Genomic DNA, 27,433 nt, shown 5'->3' with positions numbered 1-27,433 from the left:
GTGAGGTTAAATTTTCTGCTAACTGCTTTTGTATTTATGTATTTTAGTATCAGGCAGTGTTTATAATATTTTATACAGCCCCATCAATGTATAATATGCCAATAACAATAGGATTGTTTTTTCATGGGAACGGATTATTCCTTTTTCGTTTTATTTCTTATGGGAAAAATTTGTTTGGTATAAGTCCAAGGATCTGGAACGGACTTATGGTAGGACTTATACCAAGGTACCACTGTATGTCCATATTGGGATCATTCAAAGCACACATGACACCTTCCTCTGGGACTTTATTCATTGTAAGTGGGGATGCTTTCTATATAAACGTCAGATACATTTTTTGGTGCTGTTTCAAAAACAAAAGTTCGACCTGAGGATCCAGATAATTGGTGAGGGATTTAGTTTAGAATATAGTGGGGTTTTAATCAATTTACATAATTCCGTAATCAAATATTGTTGTCATGACAAGTTAATTGTGCAGTTATGTTGCCATAACTGCACTTTCTGAAAAGCCATTTTTTTCTTTTCCAGGGAAAATATAAGTCTTAAGGTCCCCTGTACCCTCTGAATAAAAGGCTGGCCTTTCAATACACAGTCAGTGGCTCACTATCTAAATGAGTCAGCTCCAGACTAAAAAACAATACCACTAACTGATGTGTGAATGTCGCTCATTCATTCCCAGCTTTGAATTACAATTCAAAGCCTATTTGTGAAATGCTTTATTTGAAACCAATAAAAGGCCAGCCCAAACACAAACAGTGCCTACTGAATAGGTCTGCAACAGCACCAAAGTGACATGGTCTATCTCATAAACATGACCTGAATGCCTAGAAACACTTGGCCCTTACTGAGCTGTCATGGAAATATCCAATGCCTATAGATTCTCAAAAAACAAACAAACACAAATTGGAACAAAAAATGGAAATTAATCCAGTATTATAACACCTGATATATGTCCAGTATTCAACACACGTGTTCGCCAAGCTTGCTTTGCATCAGTCCATGTGTTCTCCAAGCTTGCTTCGCATCAATTCACGTGTTCTCCAAGCTTGCTTCGCATCAATCCACGTGTTCTCCAAGCTTGCTTCGCATCAATCCACGTGTTCTCCAAGCTTGCTTCGCATCAATCTACATGTTCTCCAAGCTTGCTTTGCATCAATCCACGTGTTTTCCAAGTTTGCTTTGCATCAATCCACGTGTTCTCCAAGCTTGCTTCACATCAATCCACGTGTTCTCCAAGCTTGCTTCGCATCAATCCACTTGTTCTCCAAGTTTGCTTCAAGTCAATTCACGTGTTCTCCAAGCTTGCTTCGTATCAATTCACGTGTTCTCCGAGCTTGCTTCCAATCAATTCATGTGTTCTCCAAGCTTGCTGCGCATCAAGCCACATGTTCTCCAAGCTTGCTTCCAATCAATTCATGTGTTCTCCAAGCTTGCTGCGCATCAAGCCACATGTTCTCCAAGCTTGCTTTGCATTAACCCATGTGTTCTCCAAGCCTGCTTTAAATCAATTCACGTGTTCTCCAAGTTGGCTTCAAATCAATCCACGTGTTCTCCAGGCTTGCTTTGCATCAGTCCACATGTTCTTCAGGCTTGCCTCTTATCAGTCCAGGTATACCAAACACGTACTTACCACACACTGGAAAAAGAATGTCACTCTTACAGATAACCAAAAATATCACTGGCACCAGTTAAACTGCCTTGAGGGACACAAACTGCTAATTGTTCAATGAACCCCAAGAAACCTCTGGAGGAACCCTAGTGAAACACTACTATAAAGCCTAAAAACTAGGGTCCCCAGACTTTTAGAACATAGGTCCATTTTATTGTTGTCCAGATGGTTTTAAGCTGCATTGTGGCCATTGGGAGTAAAACAATCTCTATCACCCGTCAGTAAGTTTAAATGTCCTGTTTCTGGTCAGTAAAATTACAACATGCTTTCAATTTTTAGAAATGGCTTATATAATCCTGAGTTCACACAGGCAGAAGAAAATCTACAACAGGTTTTGTTTTGTTAGAGGTGCATTTTTTTCTTTCAACTGTGCACCTAAAATAAAGAGAGCAGAGGTAAATAGCTTCCTACTTTATACTGTATATTAAACTACTGCTTTTTGTTTCTTTGGCTTGGATTTCTGCTGTAATATGTTGCAGGTGTAAAAAAACCTGTTTCATTTCATACAGTCTTCTAGACAGTGATATCATCTGCATCACCATCACCTCATCTTCTGTGATGAGATGATTGGGCCACACACGATTACACCACACAACCCTCACCCTGCAATCTATATCTGTGAGCACACAGATACAGTCACCATTCTAAATTTATCTCTTAACCAGACAATGTCGCCTCTGTCTTACCTAAACTGTCAATCTCTACCTAACCACAGACTTACGTGGCCCATTTTTAAACTTAGAAACACCTAAAAGTAGAGAATAATTACCTTGACCAGTTTCCCACCACATATGAATCTGTAAACCTATTTTTAACTATGAGTCTTGTGCCGGCAGGACTTATGTTCTTCTGAGTTATAGAACAACTGTTAAAAAAAGTGAAAGGAAACACCAAATGTGCTGAAATCAGGATGTCCATGTAATATACCTTCACTCGAAATGGGTCAGGATGCCCAAAAGTTATAGGTGGGATATGATAGGCAGAGCCAGTGGGTGGCTTCTTTTGGGCTCCAACACGGAGATCTCCCAGGCCATTTTCCATACTTTATATGTGTACCAATTCACCTTTGAAGGTTCAAAATCCTGCTGTAAAATACTTTCAGTCCCCTTGTAACAGCTGCAATAAATGTGAAGGCTTAGAAAATAGTCTACTGGAGAGTGTCACTACTGGAGTCCCTGATGTGATCTAAACTATTGGTGAGGTTTTGGCATTACATTACATTATTAAGTAAACAGTTAACTCAGTCCAAGGACTAGACTGAACATCTCCAATTATTAAATAGAAAATATATCATTATGTATGGAAAAATCCTACCCCAACCTCCAGCTTTAAGTCCCAAGGGACTTTTTGAAAACTATGTGCAATATAAACCAGAGAATAGCAGGGAATTCCATGTATACCTACAACAACTGGGGAGGGGGGGGGGGGGGATATGAGGGTGAAGACGTAGACCACAGACTACTCAACAAGGAATTCAGGGAAGTTCCAACAAAGACCACTTTCGCTTTTTTTTTTAGTTTCCACAAAACTAAAATATAGACTTTAACATTATTTTTTTTACTGCCAGTACAACCACCTAAGATGTAATTTTATTTTAAGTTACAATAAACCCCTGCACCCTATAAATGAAGCAGAGTAAAAGAATTACAAATAACTGTGATGAGGTTACCCAACACCCAAGGCAAAGATGCCAAAGTGCACCCCCAAGCTCTTCAATTCAGAAATACAAAATGAAAAAAGAAAATTAAGGTAGGAGAATGAAAAAGTTTCCCCTATACCATCCCCGCTCTAAATCTTTTCCCGTATTCCTTCTCCAATTCCCATGACAGACCCCCAGTAACAGACACCTCAGGGACCAGGGCTGTGGAGTCATTCAACACTCGCTCGTCAGGTTATAGTACCTCTGTCTCCTTTCAATTATGTATTTTCTATATTGGTGAAAGCATGAAACATACAAGCGAGTCCAATGTAAGTAAATCATTGGCGTTTAATGCCTTGTTCACCAGTCTGACAGCTACAAAAAGGGATAATGTCCGTCTTTGTGAATTTTTGCTTTTTTATCTAGCACTCACTTGCCACCAGCAGACACTAGGAAGAAAATCAGCAAAATCCTAAAAATTCTAAAAAATAAAGTACACAACAATAAAAAGAAGGTAAAATGTAAGACTAAAAAAGAAAATAAAAACACTTCTTTGAATATATAATCCGGATTAACTTTGAATGTCAAATTGCATTATAGCCCAGCTAGACTTCACACGAGTGAAACAACTATTCACTGGGCTTCACTCTCATAGGAAAGGAATACTTTATGACTATTATGCATGAAAGAGGTGAATGTAACATATTGTAATATTTCATTACAATTTCAAATTTGTGAGTTGGAGTCAGTAAAAAAGTAAATTTTTGTCAAATCAGACCACAGGTAAACAAGAATTGCTTCTGGTCCACAAGTGTAAACCCATGACCCTCAGTGACATACCCCTCAATGACAAAACCCAATCGCCGCCTCTGCTTCTCTCTCTTATTCCCAACCTCCCAGTTCAATTAGGATTTGCTTTACTTCTTTAGTGACCAACTAGTTGGCAGGGTAAAAGGGCCACATGAGAGACATAATATTAAGTTACTAAGGCTGCATATACATGTTCAATAATTGTCGTTGGAAAGGATCTATTACGAAAAGATGAATGAATGAGTGCTGTACATACATCACCGTTCTGCTCTATGGAGAGGGGAGGGGGAGAATGACAGAACTGCAACATGCTGCTTTCTTTTAGGATTGTTAGTCCTTCGTGGATCCGCCAGGATGGATCCATGAACGATGTCTGACGGCCACTGTACACACAAAATTAATAAAGCACCCCGGAAATTTTATCATGTGAATGCCATTTAAGTATTTTTCAATACAAAAATAAAATAAATTTAGTGATCCTTATGAAAGTCCTTGCCCAGACATTTCCTCTTGCAAGCCAATCTCTTCCTGTTTCCTAATTGTTCTGCATTTTCACCCTGTTACTTGCACTCCAATCAGAGCCTAAAGGCAACTCTGCAAACTCACATTGCATAGAGCTGGTCCACTGTTATTACCTTTAGAAAACCCACCCTGAAAAATACCATTGCATTGAGTCCAGGAGGTGATTGAAACGAGGCTGCAGAAGTAAAACAAAGTAACTGCACAGTGCACAGCAAACTAAATGTAATTCAGTGACAGTTAATATCTACTCTAAAGTTTAATTCCAGGAAGTCAAAAATGACCTGTTTAGGTAATTATGTTTAATTTAAAACCATTAAATATATTATTAACTTGTGCACTTGAATTTGTCTCGCAGCCAGTCAGGGCAGTGCTATGAACCTTCCCTTTACCAGGTCCAATATTTAAACTTCAGTGAAATATCTACCTGCCTGCCTGGAGCTCAGTCTTAACTAAAGCCCACTCTATATATTAAAAAAATAAGGATATATAAGTAAGGATTGGCACTGAATACATACAAAGTATATAATATATATATATATATATATATATATATATATATATATACTTTGTATGTATTCAGTGACAATCCTTACTTATACATATGCCTCCTTTTACCACAACATTATAAATCAGCATATTGTAGTTCATACAAATGGCTGCAAAACAGATGATGAATCATAATTCCTAATAAATATAGATCATCTACATTTAATTTTTGTCCACAATAAAATCAGTATAACATTTATTCATTGCAAGCATTAATCACACAAATTAGATCTTCATCAACATGATCAGTGCCCTGATTACTCTAAGATGTGGTCACCCTCAAGTTTTTTTTAGTTAAAGCTGAACTCCACGTGAACAGCCAAATGCATATTTAAGTGCTGCATATTATGTTAGTGCTATATAAATCCTGTTTATTAATAATAATAATATAAGGGAGTGGTTCAGCCTGCCAAACTTTTTGTATTTCTGTCCAACTAGACCTGGAGTGTACACACACCCACCATGTAGCACAGCATTACCTGGCAGGTGTGGGATCCTGATCTGCTGAGGTTTTACTTTCACTTGCAGGTGCTCCTCCACACGCCATGACCAGACAGTACAAGAATAAACATTAGCTCACTTCTGGGACACTCTGATCTTTCACCTTTTAGCATGATCCTGGCATTGCAGCAAGCCTAGTTCCTTATGCTTCTTCTCCCTTCCCCTTAGATTGTTTGCATATGAAGGACAAAGATAAAGAAGGAAAAGTTTAGATGGACACTGGAAACAGCCGTTTCGGTGGTGTTCTAGGTGATCAGCACCTTGCCAGACACCCAGCAACCCCAACCGCTATGCTGGTTCTTTACGATTGGCTATTACCGACCACATTCATTCACTATGGGTGCTTGTGGGTGAAGTACTACACGTAGCGTATTCACGGTGGGCAAAGCTCCCAGGCATGAGGAAGCGGTAGCTGCACCACAGCCTCAATACCTGTCTGCCTAAATATGTGCCTTTTATAATTCTAAAGTTCAGCTTAAATTCATAGCAATATTTTGGCATTGGTGTGCCCCCATATTATGCTTTTTTAATTTTTCTTGCCCTTTTACCTATTCTCACATCACATAATTGAGGGCAAAAAGGAAGTTGTATAAGACAGTATCATGTGACAACAGGCTGCAGTTCTAACCAGAACCAAAGCGGGATCTGGCTACAATGTAAATTATTATATTGAATTCAGATTATACTAAATTGAGGAGACTTTATACCTTCAGCACTGCTGCAGTGTTTCTATTCCAGAATCTGCATGTTGTCTAGATTGTCTATTAACCATATTTACTGACTGTCCTCTGAACCCTCTATGGCTTGATATTTTTGGATAATAATGGCACCAATATGGAAACTTCAGACACATGCATGCTGTTTACAGCGCACCTGCTGTTTTAGGAAACCTTGCCTTTGGATGGAGGGCTTGTTTTAAATGTTCGTACAACAAAGAAGCTGTACAGAATGTCCCTGTTCATGTCACGCTGACTGACCTGCAACGCTGCCCAACAAACTTCAGAAGTGTGTGAGAGAATGAAGCAGTGTAATCTCTTTGGCTGGCCTCGAGATCCGCCGATACCCCTGCTGCTACCGCACAATAGTGTGCACACAACGTCTGTACTATGAAAAATCTGAAAGAGGAAAAATAGAGCGGCTGCATGATAAAAGGAGAAATGACAGAGGCGAGAGTGTTAGAAATCACGGTGATATATTCCTGGTTATTAGCATTGGACTGCTGCAGATAGACTGCTGCTTTTATGGAGTTTGTAGTAGTCTTTATTTGTATCCTACTGCAAGGGATCAGGGCGAATTATTGGTGGTGAAGCTGCATTCTGAGTTGATATATTCACTTTTGAGGGAAACTTTAGTTAAGATGTACATGAAAGTGGTGATGTGTGAGGACTTACCTACTTGCTGAAGGAATTAAGCTCAGTAGGAGGGAGCTGCAGGTAGGGACTGCAGTGTTGGCTGAAAGGTTATTCGAGAGTTAGGTTACAGTAAACAGTGGGCCCTTAATTTTGTGAAAAGAATAAGCACTGGTGCAAATGATGATATATTTGTCACAACAGCTTAGGGTTAGGCTGCGTACACACGTGCAATGAACAAAGGACTACACGATGCATGAACAGCATGTATGTACAGCACCGTTCATGCTCTATGGAGAGGGGAGGGGGAGAGCGACGGAGCGGCACCCTGCTGTGCGCTCTACCCCTTCCCTTTCATTAGGATCGGTCGTCGTTCATCGTCCGTGGATCCGCCAGGACCGTCGTTCGGATGATGGACGACGCCGACTGTACACACGCCAGATTTTCGCCCGATATCTGGCCAATGCCGATTATCAGGCGATAAAAATCTGACGTGTGTACGCAGCTTTAGAAGCTTCCCTGGCTGGTTCAGCTGGTGGTTTTACTAAATTGTTGAGGTAATAGGGTGTAAATGGTGAAGGGGTTGTTTTTAGTTAAGATTTTAGGCTCTCCAGGTACCAATTTTATAATTTAATATATTTTTAATGTTTGTGCAATTATTTTTCTAACGTCTTTATTATTATTTTTTGAGTCATTGGTAAATAAAAGTCTGCTGTGATACTAAAAAAAAGCATCAAAAATGTTACTTTGGGTTCAGGAAAAAAATCTATTCCAGTGCTTGGGATATCCACTGCTTCCGTTTAGGTCAGCTCTTCTATATCACAGCCAAATTCTGCCTATTCTTTTAAAAAACTTCCATTTGTTACTACAGCCCCCCTCCACAAGGTATATTATTGCCAGCTCTCCCACTCTGGCACTAAAATTTGTTTGCAAAATGTTGGAGATGTTGTCATTAATGGGAGAGCATGCGTCTCTCCCAAGGCTAGGCCAGAACCCTGTCGGGGGGATAATGTCACATCTATGCCCAACCTGCTCATAGCCCTTTCATCATTAGAAAAAAAAAAAAAAACATGCATGCGCAGTGAGATCGTCAAGTTTTTTCACAATCTACCTCCCCCAATCTCGGGCCTGAGCAGTGCGAGATAGGGTGACGTAGGAAGAACACAGAAGAAGATGACCGCGCCTGTTATGCTCTCTACGCCGGACCGAAGACGGATACTGGGAAGACGCAGGACCCGATGGAAGAAGCCCCCCGACAGAGGAATGATCTGTGGGATTGAAGGTAAGTGTGATTTTATTGTTTTGGGTTTACTTCCGCTTTAAGCAAACAAAACTACAAACATTAACGCATACAGGATTTAAAACCCGAAAGATGTTCCAACCCTACCAAACCTAAAAAAAAGTTCTATCTCAGCCTTAAGGCAGCCCAATCCTCCCCACCACCACCCCACATTTATATGCGGAGGGACCTTGGCTTCCTCACTAAGCCTGACCCTTCTCCATTCTGGAAGGCTGGGAGACTAACACATTCATTGAAGTGTTCTCAGCTTCCGTACACTCTGAAAACACTTTTTAACGTAAAATAAAAATTGCTTTTAGTCTCTAGAGAATACATCTTTGCACTCCATTATTAGGGAGCTGTAATTCTGGCAATGTGTTCAAGGTTTATATATAAAAAAAACCCACAGCTGTATGCAGACTGAATATGAAATAAATTGTCCTAACATTTAATTAAAGGGAAAAAAAGAATAGAAAAGTGGTACTGCTAGTTGTAAATAGCAAAAAATAATGAAGAACCCTACTGAGAAGGAGCTGGCTACAATCCTGGGCGGCTTGCAGAGGAGAGAGATGACGGCCTTGTCATTATATACAACAAAACCCATTTCATGTCAAGACCTTGGGGCGAAGCATGACTTCATCAAAAAAAGGAGAAAGTCAGACAACATTTACCTTCCTCGTTCCATTTTCTTCTTTCTCCTTACACTAATGCCAACATTTTCCCCAATTTCCTAGGTTCACTTTGCTGCCGATCTACCTTATCTAAGCTGGACGCCCTTAATGCTGCCTTACAAAGCCGGAAGGAATTACAATTATAGGTCTTTCAAACAGCCTCAAGTGATGTGACTCAGTGGTATTTTATGACAAAAATCGAATCTAAGGTGCAGAGAGAGAGAGATTGTATTTGTAAATCTGGGGAGTTCGGAAAACCCTAAACCTTTCCAGAGACAGATCTCCAGGGACCAATATTGAAAAAAATGTGATTGTCCCTGGAAAAAGCACAGAAAGCTGTCAGTCTGGCTACACGATTCCCGATACATTATAGCAAATGTGCTTTAAATGGTGGATGTTGGCTGCGTGACTGTGTGACACAAATGTAAACTGATATCCTGCTGCGTATGGGCAGCTTTATTCCTGACAATTGATGTGATATGCACAACTTTCCCATATGCCCATCATCATCCTAATATAAATACAGATCTCAAATCAGATACGTAAAGTGCATTTAGAGCTCTGGTTTGCAGAAAGGTCAGGAAATAAGGTCTATTTATTTAGGTTTTAACCTATGTGGAGCAGTTAGCTAGATCTGAAGGTAGCAGGTCAGGTGACCAAGTGCCATTGCAGATGTGCAATGACTGTAGGTTGCCCTTAAATACAAACATGGCTGGTAAAATGTTTTTTCTCTGACCCCCTCAGTGGTTAGGTTGTATCTCTGGACACAGGCCCAGACCTGTGATGGGAGAGTGGGTGGGTTCTGGCATAACAACGTCATTATAGGTGAAGTGTCACACGACTGCCGCGCGCACGCAGTCCAGAGCCCGTAAGTTTAGTGGTCAGTAGGTCCAGAAAGGTTGGCGATCACTGACCTAGATCTACCTCACTCCTTGTATTCAGACATGAATATTCCTACACTTTATCCCAGAACTTTATCCCAGACCCGTTTTGATAGTTCTTTGAACTTCATTGTGTTGTTTGTTTAGATACGTTTTCCCAAATAAATTTGGGGATTTTCAGAAACCAATGCATTGATTTTAAAGTCATATGACACTTTAGTTTTATAGGTAGACTCTATATTGTGACCTCCAAGAGCTATCAGTTGCATCACAACCTTATTCAATGGCTTCACAGCATACATGCATTTAAGTCTCTTTGTATTTTAATACTTTTTTTTATACTTGGGTATTTTATACTATTTTGCATTCAATGTCAACATAAAGTTCCAATGTGGGATATTTTTATTTCAGGTTGTTGCAACAGAAATGGCTTTTAAATGGGTGATTTAGGCTTTACGTTTATATATATATATATATATATATATATATATATATATGCCTCATTTTTAGCATATTCCTATGTTCAGCTAATGCTGCAGAGCTACTTTTACCAGATACCCTGACACACATTGGAATCACTTGTGGGTTGACTGACCCTTCAATAAGGGCGCAGATCAGGAACATGTGTGGGATCATCTGGCACAGCCATTAAGTACATCTCATGGAAAAATACTTTTATTTGTCTCTTAGCCAAGCATGTAAATGTCAAAAAAGCTCTAAAGCCCATGACATGTGTGATGCAGCTGGAAATAGTAATAATTGATTTAAATGGAAACTCTCATTTTAAAATACACCTGCATGTGAGTAATAAACAAAGGAAAGGGTGTAATTTGTTTTTATATGTATTTTGTACATATCCATAATGTGTGAATGTTACCATGATGATGCAGAACCAACACATTGGGCCTGACCTAAATGTAATTTGCTATTTGTTAGCAAATGTTTTCAATCCTGGACCAGATCTTCTCCAGGTTTGCTGGATTACCCAGCTTCACTGATGAAAGTGAATCCTCTCCAGCCTTGGAGAGCTTTAATAAATCAGGCCTATTGTATGAAAGGCCATATGACACTATCGGTCTAGCAATATTCTCAGAACATTGCAGTTAGTGAAGTGCATCTTACAGCTAACATATTTATGGGGACCATATAGGTTGGGTTCAAAGTGGAACTACTAAAGAAGCTAGTACAAGCAGGTGAGACAAAGCTGATATTTATATATAAAGTGTGCAGATAGGAATTTCCCCCTTACCCTACTCCTAATACCCACACTCTCTACAAGGTCCATTAGCCAAGGTTCTGCTGTTTGCTTGCATCCAGGCTTACAAGTCTTCACAGTCATGGCCACTGCTGAACCTTACAGCTGTATACACTTCTATCACACCTGTCTTTGATAGTTTCTGGCCTCTGGGCACTGACCCATAGAAGTTCACCAAATCATTTCAGTGAACTAATAAGGTTTTGGAACACCTCTTGACCTAATTAGTCTGGGCAATGGAGGCACTAAGGTTGAATATTTTGCACAAGAAGAGAACATGCACCTTTTCTGAAGTTCTTCATTGCATTAGGCAGCCGGTTCAGGTTATTTGGCTTCTATAATACTGATAATACTGATCCATAATGTGAACCCAGATGTAGTTATTACAGTCCTGAGTCCACCCCTACAGTAAGATAGCCCTGAGGAGCACTTGCTTTGGGAAAGAAGCAGCAGCATTATGTGTAGCAGTAACCAATTTTATTTCACTTTTTTACTTTAGTTCATTATGCTCATTAAATCAGTTTTCCATAATCTCCATCCTAAACATCTAAATCGTAAAACTTCTTTTGGCATTTGCAAAGACCCTCCTACCATCTCACATTTGGTGTGGCCCTGCCTTACTAGGAATTCTGAAATCTCATGCCAACTGGGTGGGTGACCACGTGAAAAACATCTTATTCCAGTTTTGGGTCGATGCTGAACTTAAATAAACCTAAAATATATGTAAACCCAAAAACAAAAATTCAAGCTGATCTAAACTCAGCATTTTCACTTTACATAAAATTATATGTTAAAGAAAAAAGATATTTATTTTTTAAAGTGCAAACCCTTTAAAAAAAAACTGAATGGGAGCGCAGAGCCTCCCAGGATACCTATGTCATGCATCCCAGGATGCTCTGGCTACTTCTTCGGTCATGCGCAGAAGGGGCATTTTTTCACCAAGGGAAAAAAAGAGATGCGCGTCTCACGCATGTGCAGTGCGATCGGCTCTCTTTTTTTCCCCCCTTCACAGCAAGCTACGTTACCCGATCTTGCAACTGCCCAGTAGCAAGTAAACAAGAAAAAGACGGAAGAAAGGATTGAAGAGGGCGGCGCCCGGTGCTTCCTTTACGCCGGGACGAAAAGAAATTCTAGGACGAAGTGGGACAGGATCGAGGGATGGTCCAGCTCCATTGAGAGATCTGCGGGATTAGGTGTCTTTTTTTTCAGTTTAGTTAAATTTTAAAAAATGCAGTTTACCAGTCCTTAGATATGATGGTTGCATTGGTTCCGTTTTCACAATTTTGTGCTTTTATTTTTATCTTAAAATTGCCAACAAATTAATAAAATGGAAGACTGTCTAAAAGCAACTCATTTGAATTAGAAGTTGACAATCTACAAATAAACAAAGCATTACTCTGACATCAATAGATCCCAGAACATTGACTGTGTCTAAAAATAGAACAGACTCGGATCCCTTTGCACAGGGTGAGCGTGTACTTGTTAAAAAAAGAGTCACGTGAACTGGAGTCCAAGAAGTCATGCCTCTTTAACTGTATTCTGCACGTACACAGCATAAAGCTGGGTCAGGCCAGCAAGCTGAACAGAGCCTGCGTGCTGGGGTCACAGGCTTAGTACAAGGCAATGTGATCCTGCTCTACATACAAATCAAAGTCACTATCAGTGAACCCTCCAACATTATAATCACTGACACACAATCTGCTGCATGCTCCTCATTTAACTCCTTACTGCAAGCTTTCTGTATTTTTTCTACAACATGACACAAGGAATGTTATACTGAAAAGATCTATGCATAGTAAAAGGAGCAGTGGTTTTGTAGACTCCATCTAGAAAGAGGTTTGCATGCACCTAAAAACGTGCCGACAATAAAATATTTGCATGAGATTAATTTTGTTATAATTTTGGATAAGAGCTTAGGAACATTTAGGCCTTGGTGTGCTCAACTCATTTTCTATCTGTTTGGTGCACAATATAACTCCACTAGATGGGCAGTACGATGGCTCAGCGGTTAGCACTCTGTCCTTTGGAGTGCTAGATCCCAGGTTCAAATTTTGACCAGGACACTATCTGCATGAAGTTTGCAGGTTCTCCCCATGTTTGCATGGGTTTCCTCCGGGTACTCTGGTCTCCTCCCACATTCCAAAAACATGCAGATGGGTTAATTGGCTTCCCCCAAATTGACCTTAGACTGTATTAATGACATATGACATTAGATTGTGAGGGACAGCTAGTGACATGACTATGGACTTTGTACAGTGCTACATATATATGTCAGCGCTATATAAATACTGTGTAACAAAAATTTTATTATGGGTAATCTGCTAAAGGATTTTTAAGTATTTTTGCCCTACTCGACAGATCTCATTTTTATGGCTTGATCAACTCCCCACTCCTAGCCAAAGACTGGACCTCAAGGGAACACCGGACTACTAGAGGTCAGGCAGCAGAACCTGATTGGCTGAGAGTACTGATCCTTCATCTACTAACATAGTTACAGAAGGTTGATATCAATTCAGTAGTTGGGAATGAGTAGTTTATTATTTAAAATAATTTACAAAACTACATGTTCTGCACAGTTCCTTCTCTTCACTATGTTTAACAATGCACCTGATCAGTGTCACACATTGGGATGTTCCCCATGACATCTGTTGGAGTGTAAGATCCTTCATGTTAATAGCATTTGAAGCATCTGTGCTAGATTTGCAAAATTGCTTGCTTTTATGCTCATGGAAAAAAATAGACCTCAAGAAAAATGCTCAAAAGCTAAATCCCTGAAGCTAGGAATCAACATGAAAAGAAAAAAAAAATCTCTTCGGGCTGTCCTACTGGCATTGCTTCTTTAACAAAGCTGTTATGAGCTGTGCATGATATGCAGATACAGTCATGTTAGGGTGAGCCCAGCAGCCATCTTGTACTTTTTTGTGTAGCGTATAGACTGTTTCAGAACAATTTATTGAATACCACTTTGTATAACAGTGTAATGGATAACCATAGTTTTAAAAGAATCTGCCACGAGTGCAGTTACTGGCTCTCCATCATAATGTAAGGCGGTTGCAGTCGCTGGCTCCCCAACTGTATCCAAGGCAGTTGCAGCAACTGGCTTTCCAACTGAATCGAAGGCGTTTGCAGTCGCTGACTCCCCAACTGAATCAAAGGCACTTGCAGGTACTGGCTCCCCAACTGAATCAAAGCCAGTTGCAGTTACTGGCTCCCCAACTGAATCGAAGGCGTTTGCAGACGCTGACTCCCCAACTGAATCAAAGCCGGTTGCAGTTACTGGCTCCACAACTGAATCGAAGGCGGTTGCAGTTACTGGCTCCCCAACTGAATCTAAGGAGGTTGCAGTAGCTGGTTTCCCAACGAAATCTAAGGCGGTTGCAGACGCTGACTCCCCAACTGTATATAAGGTGGTTGCAGTACCAACTGAATCTAAGACCAAGCTGGAATTATGTAACTCCCTCACATGTACATAGGAGCTCATTTATTCTGGCACCAAAGTATGCCCAAATCCTTAACTGATCTATGCATGCGCAGCACATTGTACATTCTACAAAAGATTTCAAACAGGCAGGTAAGTTTGTTTTATTGCTGAATATAGTATTTCCCGGCTAGTTGCATTTTAATTGTTAGGTTTAGCTCTACTACAACTAGAGAAAATTGACAATAACAAAGTTTTGGAAAAACTATACCACTGCCACAGTTTATCTGTATAAGTTAAAAAAACAAAAAACAAAACCCATGTGTGCAGTGGTGAAAAACAATTACATAAAGGAATGTAAAATAAAAAAAGAAATTCATATAATATCATTAAAATAAAAAGCAAACACTTATCAGAACACTGAATTTTCCAGGATAGTGGTCCTTTAAGAAGATTAGGGAATAGAGTGCATTCATGGCATTATTCCCAGGATTGATGCACAAACAACCTCCCCCCCATTTACAAAAAAGACTTGATTTTGAGTCCTGGCACAGACCAAGGGTCTGATTTACTAAAGTTCTATAGTGAAGTGAACCTGTATTTCCTTCAAACAGCCAGTCAAGTGCAAGTAGATTTAATATATATAAAAAAAAAACATTTCCGGCCTATGATTTGACGTTTGATGTGAACTAAAATCCACTTCACCTAAAATTACACTTTGGTATTTCAGACCACAAAATGTATCCTATGGCCTCAATGTAACGCTTGTTCCAGAAATGGTAAAGACTTTGGTAAATGACACATTGTGGTCAACTAATCAGGAAGGACTATTTTTAAGGATCGTGTATGAGAAACAAAGAATAAATGAAAGCCAGTTAGATCATGAAAACAGCAAAAGAACACACATTTCATCTAAGGTTAAGATACCAGATCTGTGTCCAAAAATATCTAGCCAGGAATGAAAGCTCGTCTGGAAACACAGCTCAAAAGTATGCACACAAAGATGGGGGGATTCTTACAGGGATTTTAGAAGTCCTCTTTCTAATGCCATCTAGAAAATGAAAGTAGTGTTTGCTGGGAAGACACCACCACTTCCTTTTAGCAATGGTTTGGACAAATGGTTCTCATTTTCTTGTGCAAAAGGATTATGACAGCAAAGACTGGGTGTTCGTTATCCTACCCTTCCGAGGTAGATATTTGCCCTTCTTTGGAGTCACATCAGGACACATGAAATCCAAAGTAAACGGTCCTAAAAGTCCTAACTAACTTCTGACTCTCCTAAGAGACAACATTAGGAAAGGACCCATCAGTCAAACATGACAACCCTGATGGGGTCTAACCAGACCTACCGAGTGCTCCCAATTTTTCTCCAGGAATTTTGTCATGCAAATTACTTGCAGGGTCCCTAATACTCAAGGTAGCCATATCTTTGGGGTAGGTATAGACCTGCCTCTGAATCATACGATCTTGCACTTGAACACCACAGCATTGGTTCTGGAACCAGCGTCTACACATTCGACAGCTGGTACCACTCATTGTTGCCCCTATTCATTCCCTATAGAGCTGCTGCAGGGAGAAAATACAACATAGCACCTCTCGAGAGGCATTGGTTCTTGGCATGAGGAAGCGGTAAACACACCGCAACCTCACCACAAATGTGAACCTAGCCTTAGGCTATGTACACATGTCAGTTGCTTCGTTTGATTATCGTTTCCGGGCTAGTATCGGATGAGAATTTGTCGTGTGTACAGTGGCCAACGTCGTTCGTAAATCAATCCAGGCGGATCCACAATCGACCGTGATGCAAGTGAAGGGTAAAGAACGCAGCGGGGTGCCACTCACCCGTTCTCCCCAAAGCAAGACTAAGGCTATGTACACACCTCAGATGATTCTTGTTCATTAATGGTCTCTGGGCTGATATTGTATGAGAATCTGGCGTGTGCTCCTTGTACGTTGTCATAGGACAATTTGTACATAGTACAAATTGTCCTGTGAGCTTATAACTAAAGGTAGGAAAGGTCTGCAAATCTAGTGAATGTGTTTCTAAAATGCTCACTACGGAGCTCCTAAGCAGGGACCCTTGGGATTGACTCCATCCCCCTGTTTATGCTGAGCCTAGGTGTAGGTGACATAAGGTGTATAGTTGGGTCAACCTGTCACTAGTACACACAGGAAGATTTTCACTTCTGACTTGATTTCTAATCCAATAAAATAATCAAATCCCAAGATAATACAAAGGAAATCAGCAGCTGACCTATCTGTAACTATTTTTGGGGGGTTTACAATGGGACATGCACTGATCAGATATATTGGTAAACACTGAAGTATACGTGTGTGCAAATTACCAATCAAACTGTATTGGGAATCCCATCACTTTCTTTTCAATAAAAAGAAATAGGAGGGCAGAAAATCATACATGTGTGCAGTTTAAATATTTTCAGCACAACGATTAGTGAGAGAAGATTGGCAGGGGATCTGCACATGTGTACTAAACCTTAGTGATTGCAGCTGTTTTTTGATGTACATTAACCAGTGTTCTTACAACTCCAGATTCTATAATTAAACTAGCGTTCCCCTCTCTTTTACCTAGAGATGAGAAAATTTACAGAACGGGTATAGTTTGCTAGCTCCATATATGTCTGGAACACAGCATAGTATATGCAGCAATCATCAGGACTCGTGCTTGCTTGGCGAGTCCAGCAAAGTTGTAGATTCGGAACACTGCTCTGCAGATACAAATAGGCATATGGTTGCAATTGGTTGACAAATCTCTATATAAAAGCACTAAGTGAGTACACACACCAGCATAAAAAAAAAAAAAGGAGAACTTGGGCTTGTGTTTCTGCTGCTCACCTATCCCTACTAAGAACCTTGGCCATGCAGAGGACATAATATGCTGCAGACAGCCTGTTTGCATTACATTTGCATCTTCATTTTCTACACAGCTCCCCTGGACAGCTCTTTGCTTTCCATCCAGTTCAGGACAAGAAAAATGTCATTTTCGCACACTGGGCCTCATTTACAACAGTATGAGGAGAGGTCAGATGAGGTCAAGTGCAGTGAATTAAAAGAAGAAGGGTTCACTTTACAATCCAAATGCCTGTGTATGCAGAGCCTGAATGTAAAAGGCAACCCCCAGGCTCAAAAAATCTGCACAATTCCCTAAGGTTGTTTGCTAATTCAGCAGTAAAAGTTGGGTAGAAAAGAACACTGACATTGGCGAGATCGCCCTAACATGAACTGAACAGACGGAGAGCATTGGAAGTACTTCTGACCACACGAAAATGCTTACATGTGAGCAAGATTACAGACAATTTTATACATTAAACATTGCATTTAATACTGCACCTATGTATCAAATATATATACAGTGATGCATAATATGTTGACCCTATATAAATCCTGTTTATTAATAATAATATTATAAAAAATAGCAAAGCCACATAATGGGTTTTTTAAAGGCAAGTAAAATTGTGTCTAACTGGTAGCATTTATTACTATTAAACTATATTTTTTACACCAACATATTACACAGCACTGTACAATAATCTGGGGTTGCAAACGACAGACAGATACAAACAATGACACAGGGGAGGAGAGTACCCTGCCCAGAAGAGCTTACACTCATTGAGCCTGCTTTACTAAAGCTCTCCTGTTGGATCACCCAGCTTCACTGATGATAGTGTATCCTCTGTAGCCTTAAAGAGCTTTAATAAATCAGGACCATTATCTTATTCTTAATTCAGTCCATACCAGGGAGAACATTTTGTATTATTCCAATCATAGAATTATAAACAAAAGTGCAAATCTATTGTGCTCATAACAAATATGCACATAATACCTATAATACATTAGTTTGTGAGTTTGAGGGACAGCTAGTGACATGACTATGGACTTTGTACAGCGCTATGTAATATGTCGGTGCTATATAAATACTATATTATAATAATATTATTACTACCTATAGAGATTGTATACTCTCACACCTAATGTTAGGAAAGAGAAAAGGAAAATCTAACATATTACAAAATGTTTCACTGCAGAAAGTCTTTGTTTGGCCTTTTTGTTTTTTCATTCCTGGGTTTGGCAGGAACATTGTTATTCTGATATCACTGCATGCAAAATAAAAAAAAAAGTCCTAATGAAGAATAAAATCTTTTTCATGATCAGATTTACCAAATTTACCCAAATTGTAACCACAATAATGTAACAATATAACATAAAAGAAAAGATCCCAATTCCTTATAAAAACACTGCAGGCTGATATCAGTGACGTCAATTTAATTAAAGAAGCGGCGTATCGCTAAATGATTATAGCGTGTGTATAAAAAACAGGTTTGAGTTCCGTACATATAAAAGAGCACTCAAAACCCAGTTTTTAAAACTTGCTTACCCGTTTTCTTTTGGCTTTTGAAACCGTCACTACTTCCCACCACTACATATCTCCCCTCCTATTGTGTGATACTTCCCCCACCTTCTAAATTGTAAGCTTTCTGGGCAGAGTCCTCTCCTCCTGTGCCACTGTCTGTTTCTGTCTGTCATTTGCAACCCTTATTTAATGAACCAATAGTAATATGTTGGTGCTATATAAATCCTGTTTATGAATAATAATAATAAAAAAATGTATATCCCTTTCATAAAATAAGGGTGGTTTATTGTAAAAAATATATAATATGTATATAATATATAAATGTATAAAAAGTGTATAGAACATTAAAAAAAAACGCTTTCACCCAAGTAACAAAAAGTATTGCACTGTGCAAAAAAAAGGCGAAAATATGCACACAGAGCAAAACAGCAACAAACGAACTATAAAAGCATAAACAGGAAAGTGTATTTGCATGTTGCAATGCAACAGTGTTCTAATTTAAGTAGTGAGGCGTATAAGGATAACATGGAACAAGGACAAGTTATCTGTGTGTGATCAGATGAGTGAGGGCAGCAAAGATTGTGTACAAGTAGAAGAAGGAAGAGGGGGGGGGGGTTGCTGGAATTGTATGGGTGTGATCCAATTCAAGTGTGTAAATGTAGAGAATTGCACTTATCTAGATGTGTATGAGCAAGCAACACTGGGGAGAGTACAGCAGACTTGCATGCATGGTGTACGCGTGGCAGTGTTTATATGAGATCAAAACAGAGCCAAGCCCAGGCAGGAAAAATGGCGACGGCCCCCAGCACCTCCCCTATGTATTACACAGGATCTCAGCAACTCTCACTTGTCAGGGGGCTGCAGAAAAAGAGGGTGGGGGTTTGTAGTTACCTGTTATTCTGAGATTTTCTATTTAATGAGGCTGCTTTGGTTTTCTTCAAGGAGTAATCACTGTCAAAAGGTAAAACGGATGCATAGCCATGTTCTGCTTCTGCAAAACAAAAACATAAAAAGAAAAAAAAAAAAGAGGATGCGTGTTACTAATAAGTACATAGAACATACATGTGATAAGTCAATATCCTAATAGATCTCTGATCATGTCGGTGTCACCTGAGCTGACAGAATGGGGTGATGTCACTCCTTGTGATTGACAGCTAAGTAAAACCAAATACAGGCATTTGACATAACGGCATGTGCAAAGCCAACACATGAGCAAATGCACATGTGTAAACGTTTTACAAAGCACATGCGTCCGCACATACTTCATGCACGATCAGCTGTGTTTACCAAAGAATGTGACGACTTGCCATGTGCACAACATGCAATGCGTTTGGCGTCCGTTCTGGCCCCCCAGTCACATACACATGCACTCCGGATCATGTTTACATACAATGTCATGCCATGGCTCTGTGTTATGTCTGGCATGTCTCCATTATTACAGGATTGGTATTTTGCACAGATTGCCTGACGCAAGCTTGCGGCGTGCAAAAAGTGCAAAGGAGTTAAGGGTTTGCAATGGGAGAAAAGGTGCATGCAATGACAATCAATGGATGATTGGTATAAAATCTGGACAGATCACTAGATAAAGTAAATCCTGGATGGATAAGGGAAGGAGGAGGATAGTTTTGCAGCTCACATTCTGCAAAGACAGAAAAACATCTCCTGCAAGTGAAAGGATGATGACTTTGCAGTGTCACCATTACAGACCCCCTCCCAGGACCAACAAACAGACCCCCCCCACCACCAACAAAAATAAAACCCAAATACCTCGGTCTCTTCTCTCCAAATATTCAGCTGCCTCCAGAAGAATTAACAGAGAGTTCAACTCCATAATTGAGTGTATATAAATAAATGTATATATATAATATATATGTAAAACTAGATTATCTCTATTGATAATAAAAAAACAAAACTCTTCACTTCGCCCCTGGTTGGAAAAGGGGGGAAAAACCAAAACAAGATAAAGTGGGACGAACTACAAGGAGTTCAGACGCTTTAAGGACTTCTTAGTCCATATAAACGGCAGCACAGCTCCGATTGACACAGGATTGACGGACGTGCACACAGGCCAATGACAAAAGGAAGGAGGTGGCGAGGCGTGGTTTTCGCTTTCTCTTTAGCCAATAGTGACTTTTAACGTCACGGAGATAGGCGGGATGCCGAAAGGGAGGAGAGTCCGAGAGAATGTTGACAGATCCCAATCAACTACTGAGAAGGGATGGTAACGATTGAGATGCCGAAGCTTAGCAACAGCGTACGGAGCCACGCCTTCTTACAGGGCGATTGGAGAGATTTATGCATGTTAAGTAGGCGCTGAGCGATGATTGGTCATGTAAAGTACCCGTGACAGCGGGGATGCTCGCTTAGACAGCGGCCAATAGGCGCCGTTGAACTTGACGTTGCTGTGAGGAAGAGAAAAGTTGAAAAGGAAAAAAAAAAAAAACCTAGGGGACACGGCCGGTTAGGGATTGTGAGCAAATAGCAAGGCCTGGAAAAAAACGTATAACAGAACAGCTACATAGGAAAACCTGCAGCTTGTCTGTTAATTATGCATGAAATATATTAAGCTAATTAGAAATGTTAAAAAGTATAGATTTTTTATTTTTTTTATTGCAATGTTCATTTTTGAGAACTTTTTTGGAGTTAGGCACCGTAACAAAGCAACATATCAAAATAATACATTCCTTTAGGTTTTAGAAATGGAACATTATACTTTGTGAAGTGCATAGGGAACATTGCATTTCTTATGTACAGGTTGTTGTAGTGCACCGCACCTTTTGCTGATAATCTGGGAACCCCTGCTGGTGATGGCAGGGAGAAATTCCCAAACACGCCCATTGCAGGCTCACATATGGAAAACCTGGTATCTAACTGTCAGTTTTAGGAGCAACCAATCAGAATCGGATATTCACTGGAAGCCTGAATGTGATTGGTGATGCAGGAAACCTACCTTGCAGTAGGGCTACTTCTATATTGCAAGGGTTACATGCACATTTTTTTGTATAGGGAAGATGAAAAAAAAAGCAAATTTACTTACCTGTTCCCTCATTGTTGCAGGCTCCTCTTCCATGGAATCGGTTCCCTGCTACTTCTTCTCTAGGGCGCTCAGCATTGCAGGCTCTGACATCAATGGAAGCAATGGTCTTAGTGATAACAGCGAAGGGCGAGCTCCAACCCAGAGAAATTGAATTGAACTTTTTTTTTTTAATTAAAACAAAGTTACATTTAAAGTTTATTCATTGGGGAAGAAGAAACTGAGAAAATGCTTCCTCCTGCCTGCAGCAGACTAATGATAATCTCAGCCTATGCAAAGCCAATGAACTGGAAGCTCAATGACAGTTTTTTTTCCTAAATATGAAACTGTTGCTTTATACTGTGACATGTCAGGAATGTGTTCATGCATTAGTTCCACTTTCAATGCATATTATTTGTGACAAGCAGATTCTATTTTTACCATTACATAATACACATGAAAGCAGAATTATTTATTTTTAGAACAGTGGGAACATCACCATGTTTCTGACGTGTAAAATTGCAATAAACTCACCCTGTGTGTCAATTTTAACATGGGCGAACCAATGAAATATAAAGGGAAGAAAGAAAGCAGCTTTTTATGGCAAGCTTGTATTGTTTAAAAAACCTAAAATTCTTTATTCTAAACCAAATTATATATATGGTACATGATGACGCTTGTCATGGCACAGAAAATCCTCCATATAGTACACATTACATAAGAATTGGGCTTCTTACAAATTGTTTTGAAGCCCGGTGCACACAGACCTTACAGTCTTGATCATATATTCGGTTATAGGTTATAGTCCAATTTCCGACGCGTTTCGCATATTTGCTTCCTCAGGGGAAATAGAGACCTATATTACCTGTATTATGATAAACATAAGAAGATGTAGTAAGTAAAACCACAGTATCAGAGAACAAATGAATATAAATCAAGTCACACATTTATTAGATAGTGATATATTTGCTATACCAAAATTAATGTGAACCTGACTAAAAATATTACACAGGTGTTCTATAAAGAAAAGAGCAAGAATAAGCTTTGCCAAAAATCTACCCCACCTTCCTTATTAATATATTTACAGTTTTGCTAAACTTCAAAGGAGATGTCCCCTCATACTCACCATCGTGCCTGAGTCTCAACATGGTTTGTTTTCCGAGGTCCATTGCATAGTCATATACATACCCTCCAATATTGCAAAACCAGAAAAATGTGCACATAGGCACACCCTTGTCTCCAAATTCCTCTTTATTTTTACCTTCAAACAATATCTAGATCACCTCCAAATCTCCCCTGAATGTCACCCCCCAAATACCAAAAAATAAATAAAACATAAGAAAAATGGGTGTAAAAAACTATAATGAAAAATGTTGTGCAAGTCTTCTAAGGCAAGTGTAGGCCACCCACCACAAGGTATCAGCAGTAGTAATTAGTTCAGTACAGTATATCTAAATTCAGGAGGACTGGTGGCCAGGGCAATCCACATACACTAGCTACCTGTACAGAGACAAAAATATTGGTAAATAGCAGTACAGTCCTTTATGGCCGGTACAAAGACCAAAAAATCAGAACTGTACCAGCCAAATTAGTAGAGCTGGAGCATATACATGCATGGTCCAGGGCTGACCACAGATAACAATTACCATCTATTTTAACTTAATGCATGTGCCCAGTACAGTTATTGTTTCCTATAGCAGGACCTCGAACACTTCCAAAACACTGCCATGTGTCAGGTCGGCAATGCCGATGGGAACCCCGAAGACGACTACACATGAGGACTGCTGTTTGGAGTTTCGATAAGGAGGTTACCGTTGGGGGAAGGTGCAGAAATGTGAGCATTATTTAGGCACACCTGCCTATCAACATACTGAAGTGGAATGTGGGTACTTCTCCATAGGTCACTAAAGTGCCTGATTTGCACCATGGTGCTCAGGAGAGCCATGCATGAAATAAATCTGTATGAATAAAAAGGTAACCATTTTTGCAAGCTCTAGGACTGTTATTTTGACCCTATCATTGACCTGGACAATGAGTCATTGACCTGGTACATGTATGCAGGTATTAAAGTCTGAAAATTCTCCACTTTCACACCCCTACGCCCCTTTCCCTCCATCGACTGTTCATTCAGAGCCTTGCCCTAGTTAGCAACCTCAGCATCTTAGCTGTTTATTGTATCTTAACCCAAAGTGGAACTTTGGTGAGAAAAAATATTGCAAGCAGGAAGGTATTGCAGAAGAGTTTGTACAGTCTGTATATCTTTCTGTGGTAAAGCTTCTTACATGCCTGTTAGCAAGTTTTATTGCACATGCACAGACATGTCAGCATGCAATCTTGGTGTATCTTGGTGCCGGAATGAATTAACTCCATTGCACTCCAGGTACATCAGCCCAGGACAATTGATCAAGATGGCCAAAAAGGCAAAAGACTGGACAAAGCTGTTAGCGCTGATGAGGGAGCATGCAGATGTTACATCAATGATGGTGGAAAAGCTAAATTACATTGGTTGTCAATTTATTAACCTAGTAAAAAAGTGTACAGATTCCTCTATCATTCTGTTTGCAAGGCCACATCCCTAATACAAGCTATACTTCGAACAAAAACACACAATTGTGGGACTTTAAATCAGCCAACACATTTTGTGACAAATGTAACTGCTTCTTCAGGACAAGTCAGGAGATCTACAACATATGGACACATATTCAACTCTTTTTTAAGAAAAATTAAATAAAACATATAGTATTATGTATACATATCTTGCAGTTCAACAAAGAACCATAGTTGTAACAATTATTACCTACAACGATGAAAATGCTCATGATTGTCCATACAGCTTTCTGCACATGATGTAAAAACAAGCAATGGAAGGCAGCTTTATTTAGACAATTTATTACCTATTACATTGGCTGTCAAATTATAAAGGGTCACTGGAAAGAGGCTGACTGGCCAACTTTTGTAGCATTACTAATATTTATTATGTATGTTTTAATTAAATATTACAATAAAAGTGATTTACCTCTATTTCAAACAAACCAGAGCTTTTCCACAGTCCTGCTTTGTATTGAAGCCCCCATTGGCTGTGTGATAATGTAAAGTATTATTTTAGGAGAACTATTTACCCAATGCTACATCACAACATGCATTGGGAAACCCAATCCCTTTGTGTAATGGTTAATGTAACATAAGATCATGTCAGTTTGCACGTATAGAAATTAGCATGATGACATTTACAAGTTTACGAGGTATGACATTACACTCATTTATTTAAGAGTCTGATGTTTGCAAAGTAAAAGCAAATATGCAGAGTATTTTACATAATTGCAGAGACCTGGGCTTAATGGGGAGAGGAGATCCCTATTTGTAGTTGACTTTTGTAGCCATAATTTTTAAGCCTTGTTTACATTTTTTACATGGAGGTCAAGGGTAACCTGATCAAGCACCATTATGTTTTCTTCAGCAACAGATTACTTATAATCCTTGTTATCAATTTTTGCAAGAGCTGAGTCAGTGTTACAGAATTTCCCCTTTAAAGTGGACCTAAGATTGAAAATTTTGGTTGCTGTATAATTATTGTATAGCAACCAGTACCCATTGTCTTTATGTCTTTTAAAAAATAGTTGCACGTCCAGAAATGTAAGTATGCTTACCCCAATAGAATACTTGTTCTTAGATCCCAGGTAACCCATGCTAAAACAAATGATTTGAGGAACAATACCCCTCATATTGGTGGTCAGAAGGAAAAATACCCTCTTTACAGTGGTGATTGCCACCTTTAGAAACAGCTAAAATTGTCGTTGATGTCTGCCTCTGCCAAGTAGCATTGGCCATGGAACCAGGCAGGGATCATGAAATTGGAGGTTAATTGACCACAGTCCAAGGAACCCCCAGCAACCTCTGAAGGAACCTTGAAGTTCCACAGCACAGCGGCTGAGAACAGCCGGTCTACAGATTCATAGCAGAATGTGCGCTGTGTGATACTTAGCATACTGCTGCCAGTGACTACTAGACGGACTCTGAATTGGGGATGCCACCATTGCTGCTTGCACTTTTCTTTGCTCTGGCATTGGCAAGGAAACCCTGCCTGTACTACCAAGGTGTCTTCTTCCACACATATACACAGCGCAGACCAAGGCATTGGTAAGTCAGTAGCAGGAAAAGATCTGCAATGGGGAGACTACAGGCAATACTGGTGACTAGTCCTATAGCTTTCTTTTATGGCACAGCTTCTACAGGTTTTCTTTAAACACAATACCAATACCACTGGAGGATGTTCAGCAGCCTGAAGCTAATTTACTCAATCACTGAACTAGACCTAGGTTGCATTTAACAGCTAGTAGTCCCAGTCTCAAAGCCCCTGGCACACTATGCAACACCTGCTGTGGTACTAACCTAAGTTTAGGTTTGCAAGCTCTGAAGATGATTTACTCTAGCTATATATCTATTCTATCTATGGCAGCAACTAGTCCAGCCAATGCCCTGGCCTTCTGTGTGCTCCATAAGGTAAGGTTAGCAGCACAGTGGGCTTTGGTGAGCCACATGCACACAACAAATTGGGCACCTGGTTCCTCTTAGGAAGCTTTGCCCTACACCTATCAAAAAAAGACTCATCAACGTTCAATATAGACATGCTTGGGCAGCCTCCTTAAAGGCCTTCTTTGCAATCTGTAATACAAGCCTGGGCAAATTGAACAGTCAAGCCCAAACCTAAGGAAAACAAACTTACAATTTAATAAAGGTTAATACCAAAAAAGGATTGGATGCTGTTTTTGACCAAACTAGGGAGATCTGAGTACTCATGGTGTCACCGAGATACTGAGAAAGTTGGCAGAGGTTCCAATGCTTGGTCAGTTAAAATCAAACTATTTCTACTGCTGTCAATTTCACCAGTGGGGATCTTATTATTTCCATACCCTGTGACACCCCAATACCAAGTCAAGAAGTGGCCAACCATTTTCTTAATTGGTAAACTGAAAGGAAACAAACCCGGTGGAGATTCTAAACCCTTTCCTTTTTATCCAACACTAAAATACCAATTTTGGCAGGAGTTGGGCTGAAGATACAGCAACAAGCAGACAAACTGTAGCACTTACTTTAAGTTCTGTTTTCTATCAATTTTAATACTTGGAATACTTCCAAAGCACTCTGGTTGCCACTGTTACTTTTTTTTAAATTGGTGTGCACGAGTTACATTTCTAAACCAAGCAGATTTATTCTGTCCTAAAGCTGCCATATTTAAATAATCACAAACCATTTTCTTGTTTGCAAACAATATATCCGGCATCTATTATCCCAGCATGCAAGCTTGTCACTCGCCATGAAGGTTCCATTAGCGGCTGTCATAGTAATTGATTGTAATTTGTGATTGTCATTTTTATGACAGATAAACAGTGCTTTATACAGAAGTGAAAAGAGGAAATTGAAGTTTTACTGTCACCACTGAGATGTTTTTTTCTCCAGAAAAAAAGGTTAGTAAAAATAAAAATGAATAAATAGTCAAATTCTACTTTTTAG

General features: G+C 39.6%; 1 protein-coding gene across 2 annotated transcripts in view; it reads right to left on the bottom strand.

The window, feature by feature from the left end:
* The window catches only part of MXD4 (MAX dimerization protein 4), a 46,811-nt gene extending 25,856 nt beyond the window's left edge, over positions 1-20,955 (bottom strand). Inside the window, exons 1-2 of one of the 2 annotated variants that reach the window (XM_072406555.1) lie at positions 20,677-20,955; positions 19,801-19,900 (exon numbers count right to left, since the gene is read on the bottom strand). In XM_072406555.1, coding sequence (XP_072262656.1) covers positions 19,801-19,900; positions 20,677-20,740 — 164 coding nt within the window. In that variant the 5' untranslated portion in view covers positions 20,741-20,955. The remainder of the gene's footprint in view (positions 1-19,800; positions 19,901-20,676) is intronic. The other variant, XM_072406554.1, reaches the window with a different exon arrangement.
* Between the last annotated feature and the right edge of the window lie 6,478 nt (positions 20,956-27,433).

The sequence above is a fragment of the Pyxicephalus adspersus genome, chromosome 3, assembly GCF_032062135.1.
Source record: "Pyxicephalus adspersus chromosome 3, UCB_Pads_2.0, whole genome shotgun sequence".
Taxonomy (NCBI): Eukaryota; Metazoa; Chordata; class Amphibia; order Anura; family Pyxicephalidae; genus Pyxicephalus; species Pyxicephalus adspersus.
Note: the sequence above shows the minus strand (reverse complement) of the source record. Positions and strands in the feature narration are given on the sequence as shown.